Source organism: Etheostoma cragini, chromosome 24 (genome assembly GCF_013103735.1).
Source record: "Etheostoma cragini isolate CJK2018 chromosome 24, CSU_Ecrag_1.0, whole genome shotgun sequence".
NCBI classification, from domain to species: domain Eukaryota; kingdom Metazoa; phylum Chordata; class Actinopteri; order Perciformes; family Percidae; genus Etheostoma; species Etheostoma cragini.
Genome location: NC_048430.1, coordinates 12,043,078 through 12,048,301, shown reverse-complemented (window position 1 = coordinate 12,048,301; position 5,224 = coordinate 12,043,078). Strand labels below are relative to the sequence as shown.

The window sequence follows — 5,224 nt, the reverse complement described above, 5'->3', positions numbered from 1 at the left end:
GCTTTGTCTGCACAACATTGCTGCTGGGTTTTCCCTTCATTCATTGATACATATGTGGCCTTGATCTATGTTGTTCACGTTCTGTCCTTGAATGCTTTGCTAACTAGTCTGTCTGGACCACGCATCTGGCAGCGTCTCCATCTGTTAGTTTTGAGTGCAATAGATTAACATGCAACTTTCTTCTCTGATTGTAAAAGTCTCTGTTGACAATCACTCGTCCAGCTTTGCCATTCATTTTCTGGTTTCCTGTGTATTGAATTTATTTGGGCCGCCCACTCAAATAGATCTGCTTCCACGACACAAGATGTGTTTGGTATTTTTATACAGTTTATTGCTCAAGAAAGCCTGAATGAAAATGAAAGGGACAATGCAAATTATTTGCAAAGTCTGTTATGCTATTATATCAAGTTGCGGGGGCAATAAGTAATTATAAATAATTAACTAATATAATAGATTTATAATAATAACTAAGCATATTTTCTGCTGTTATTGCTGTGCTATTTGGTTGATATGATGAATTTTGACTGATAATGTCTCAATGGTTTTGCAGGAAACCCCTCATCCCTTGGCTGTGGTATTGGCGGCCTGCAGCCACACATCACCACCGGCGGAGGTCAGATGTACCAGCAGCAGGTCCACCAGGGCATGCAGCAGGGGGTGGCCACCCATCCAGCCTACAAGGGACAGACGCACTTCTCTGACAACTCACCCTACACAGACGGCAACAACGCCAATGCCAACGCCAGCTCCATGGCCTGCCTCTACCAGAACTACCAGGTGGGACGAGGAGTTACATTTTAACGTCTGTTGCATTTCTGAAAGTTTCGTAGAAAAACATTTTTCCTTATTTTGTGTCTTGCTGTTGTGTCATAGCCGGGGATGTTGTCGCACCCACAGTTCAGGGAGGGGCAGCAGCCCCAGGGCGAGGGGCTTCCAGCGGGTACAGCTGGCGGGGACAGGGGACCCGGTGGCCAAGAGTCGGTGGACGCCATCTACAGAGCCGTGGTGGATGCCGCGAGCAAGGGCATGCACGTTACCATAACAACCACAGTGAGCGGGACAACACAGGCGAGTCCGGTGCCTGCCCTCAGCGCTATGAGTGCCTTCACTGCCTCAATAGGGGAGCCGGTCAACATCCCCCAAGCAGTTAGCACGGTCCTGCACAGGCACCAGGACGGGGAGGCGTTACCCATGCAAGCCAGACCGAGACAGGTGAGGCCCGGACGGGGTCAGAAGAACATGGATCCAGGGAAGAGCACTCCAGACTGCCCAGAGGCCAATGACTTCTTCCGTTCTCCTGGCCGTGGGACGCCCAGGGGGCAGTGGGACGGGGATGCGCAGCACGGGGGATGCTTCGATCCTCACAGCAACAACAGTGCCTGGGGTAGTGAGGAGTTTCTAGAGTGCTCTACCCAAGTGAGGAGTAGTCCCTGCATGGAGCGACCCGCCAGCCTGGCCCCTGCCCCGCCCTGCCCCACTGATGGGTCCAACGACCACGGCCTGGTCATGGCTCACGATAAGGCCTTTCTCGACGATGGCTATCGCTTCAACAACTGCAACCGGACACCCGCTAACTACAAGGAGCGTCTGGAGCAGACGGTGGAGCGCTGCGTCCACATCAACGGTGCCACACCTCACTTCAACACCCGAGGTTATGGAGAAGTCCTGGGCCCCCCGCGGCAGGAGCTGACGGGGGACGACCAGTCGCCCAGCTCCTCCACTAGCCTGGAGGGACCGCTGGCCACAGCCAAAGACTACAGCCACTACAACGGCCACTTCAACGGTATGGCGCCCAGCCCCTCGGACACAAAGAGCCTGAGCAGCGAGGAGGACCTGCGGCAACCAGACTCTCCCTCCTCAGAGCTGCTTCACTACCGGTCTAGGACCTTCAACATGGGAGAGCTGGTCTGGGGCCAGCTAAAGGGCTTCCCACCTTGGCCTGCCAAGCTGGCCGGGGATGAACAAGTGCACAGCGCTGCTTTACAGCTGCGGGACCAGGCCAAGGTGAGAAACCCATTTGTGACCACCTGTCTTAATTTAACAAGCCAACTTGAATTTTCAGACTAAAGAGTTTACAAAGGCTTAACAAAGTCACCAGACAGATATAGAGCCATATTATAAAGATTTGAACAGTCTTGGGTTACACCAAACCATTTTCACAGTGTAAAATAGACGCTTGCCAGAAAGTCAAGAGGGGTGACAAAGTTGTATATGACTGTAACAAAGTTTTCCCTGGAAGAAAGCCAATTGCAACACTGACAAGTGAGAGGGAAATAAGCACTTTTGTCTACTGTCCATAGTGGCAGATTGATTCTAAATTTTTCAAAACACTTGCCCATTAAGAACTTAAGAATATAGGAGCTGCTGCGAATGACGACTGCCAAATTAACTAGTAGACGGTACAACATATCCACCGTAATTTTCTGTTATTTGGTGAGAAATTCTCAATCTGCACCAGCAGCTCAATGTACTCCGATGTTTTGCTTCATCTCCATCTAGGTGGAGCCAGAGAAGCTAAAAACACTAACTCACGACTTGGAGGTACTTGATCGAGCCGCCAAAAGAGGCCTGAAGTAAGTGAACCGTATTGTTGCTTTTAGCAAATAATTTGTGTGTGTGTTTTTGAACTTGCCAAAAGATTGCAACTTAAATCTAAATGAGGTGCTTAGATAGTTTCTGTGTTTCTCATATCATTACCTTAATTGACCCCAAGCCACCCTAAGCTTTCCAGTTTTGCATTGCCCATTGGCAGTTTACAGTCATAACAGGGGCAGACTACCAATTCTTTGCAGTGGGACCTTGATTTCAGACAGAGGTAGATGAAACCAGGTTTCTCAGTTCTACTGCAGGGCAGTTAGCAAGCCATAGTAAGTAACTACAGTATTTGAAACTTTAATCACAGGTTCAGATGTTTATTGTAAAGTACGTAATATTTACAACATTTACATACCTAAAGATTAAGGTTTGCGTTCAAAATTCCACACTAACAGTGCTATTTAGTAGCTACAAAAGTGAGGTGAACGACAACATTCGTAAGAAACAAACGGGGTAGAAACCGAGGAGCCTCTGTAATGCCAGTAACGCTCTAATTTACATTTCTAAACAGAAAAATCTGTGGTTTGGTCTAGTTGTTTTTCTTTTTCAGTAATCTAAGTGTTCAATGGCAATGTTGCTGGAGTAGGGGTCGGCAGGGGGTATCGTTGGTACGTTTTTTCCAAGCGGGGAGGTGGTTTTCAGGGCGTGACGTTGAACGTTAACATCTCAGTGCGTCCGAAAACATACACACCGCTGTTTATTAACACAAAAGTACATTGAACTACAGTGTACATATTGAGTATGTAGTACAGACGAGGAGAGCTTTATGCTTTGTTTGTATGTGAACAGTTTCTCTGGTTGGAACTGCTGCGTAGGGGGAGGGGTTTCAACGAATGATCAGTTACTATTGATCCGTTGGGGTTGGTCCAGTGAAGAATTGACACCTAGTTGTTACAGTGACGCCCTGAAGCACAGTTTTGGTCTTACCGTTTGAATTCTGGTCTGGCTGCATTAGCCTGAATGTAACCAGGGCTTAAGATGAACTTTTTTGATCACCAGCCACCATGGCTAGTAGATTTTAAAAGTTAAATCAGATTTCCCACTAGCCAAATTTAACTAATTTAAATTTAGCGCCGTTACGTTTGTCTTCTTCGTTACAGCGTAGCTCGTTATCAATACTGCGTTCACTAGGTACATAGCCTATGGCAACATGAAACGCCAGGATATTGTGTTAATGGGAAATGTAGAATCAGTACTACAAGCACTATTGCCAGATAAAGACTACGTTTTACAAGCCAGACACACACCAGATTTCATGTCAGAAAACAGACCAGTCTGCCGCTCATAAAAACGCAGTGTTGTTCACATCATTCATCACCGGCCAAAATGGCTAGTAGGTTATCCAGAGTACATTTTTACCTGTGTTTGGGGGGTTGGTGGGTGTCAATTTAAAGCCCTGAATGTAAATAATGTAAAAATGTAAATGTTCAACAGACAGGGAAAACTGAATAATCACTTGGAAGCTGCTATCCACGAGGCCATGAGTGAGCTGGATAAGATGTCGGGCACAGTGAGTCTTTTTTCTTTTTTTTCTTTTTTTTTTACCTCCAAGAGCAATTGAAGACATAACTTGGCTCCTCAAAAGTATTGCTTTGACTCCGCCTTGCTGTGCAGCCACCATCCTAACGTTTTTGTCTTGTCTGCCGTCAGATCCCGTCGCGGGATCGTCAGGTGAAGCTCCCCAAGCCCAAGAGGAGAAAGATATCCAGATAACATTGAATGTGTCGGCCCCAGAACGTCCTCAAAGCCTTTCGGAGACTGCGTCCGTTCCGCCTTGATGCGATCTGAGCTCTCTAAACAGGTGCTACACATGGACTTTTCAATGGTACATCCCCTTTGGTTCCATGATATCAACGTGACTTAACGACAGACCACGGAAAGGTGCTGGAAGAAATTCCAGTCACCGAGACAGTTTTCAACTAAAGAGAAAAACCAACGAAGAGAAAATAGAGAAAAAACATTGGTTGCAATTTGTCTACAGCTCACTGAATTAACTATTTTTTTCTAGTATAAAATAGTAAAAACAAACAAAAAAGAAGCTGCGAGCATTACCTTACATATTTAAGAAAAATAGACAGTCCAAATATTTCTGATACATTTTCAATATGTATATAGATAATCCTGAAATTTCATGCTATTAAGAATTGTATGTAAATATTGTACAATGTCATGTACAAGCATACCTAATGCACATTTTATCTTTTATTGTACAAAAACAAAGCAGAAGTGTACCAATGTCTTGGTTTCTATACAGAAGTGCGGTTGCATTACGGCCGCATGCATAGGATAAATAAGAATACAGCCTAAAGCTTTTATATGACCAACTGTAAGACGTTGCTGTTTTTTTGTTTGTTTTTTTGTAAGGGAACAGCAGTGAAACAGGCATGAGTACATGAGTTCTCCGTTACGAAAGTCACTTCACGCCAGTTAAGTGTTGATTTGTATTGGGGGGGAGGGGGAGGGGGGGGGGGGGGGGGGGGGGGGGGGGGGGGTTTAAAAAACAACCAGAATGAACTTTACCAGCAGAAAGTGTTCAATGCCGAAGTGATGAACGAATGTTGGTAAATCTGCACCTGCTCCACCAGTCACTTTGGCGGGAAAATCATGATATTTGGAGATCAATTTTTGT

General features: G+C 45.9%; 1 protein-coding gene across 1 annotated transcript in view; it reads left to right on the top strand.

The window, feature by feature from the left end:
- Positions 1-5,049, top strand: part of LOC117939452 (methyl-CpG-binding domain protein 5-like) — a 29,509-nt gene extending 24,460 nt beyond the window's left edge. The window contains exons 6-10 of the mRNA XM_034864810.1: positions 551-777; positions 874-2,004; positions 2,500-2,573; positions 4,030-4,105; positions 4,246-5,049. Of these exons, the coding sequence (XP_034720701.1) occupies positions 551-777; positions 874-2,004; positions 2,500-2,573; positions 4,030-4,105; positions 4,246-4,308 (1,571 nt within the window). The 3' untranslated portion in view covers positions 4,309-5,049. The remainder of the gene's footprint in view (positions 1-550; positions 778-873; positions 2,005-2,499; positions 2,574-4,029; positions 4,106-4,245) is intronic.
- Positions 5,050-5,224: the final 175 nt, after the last annotated feature.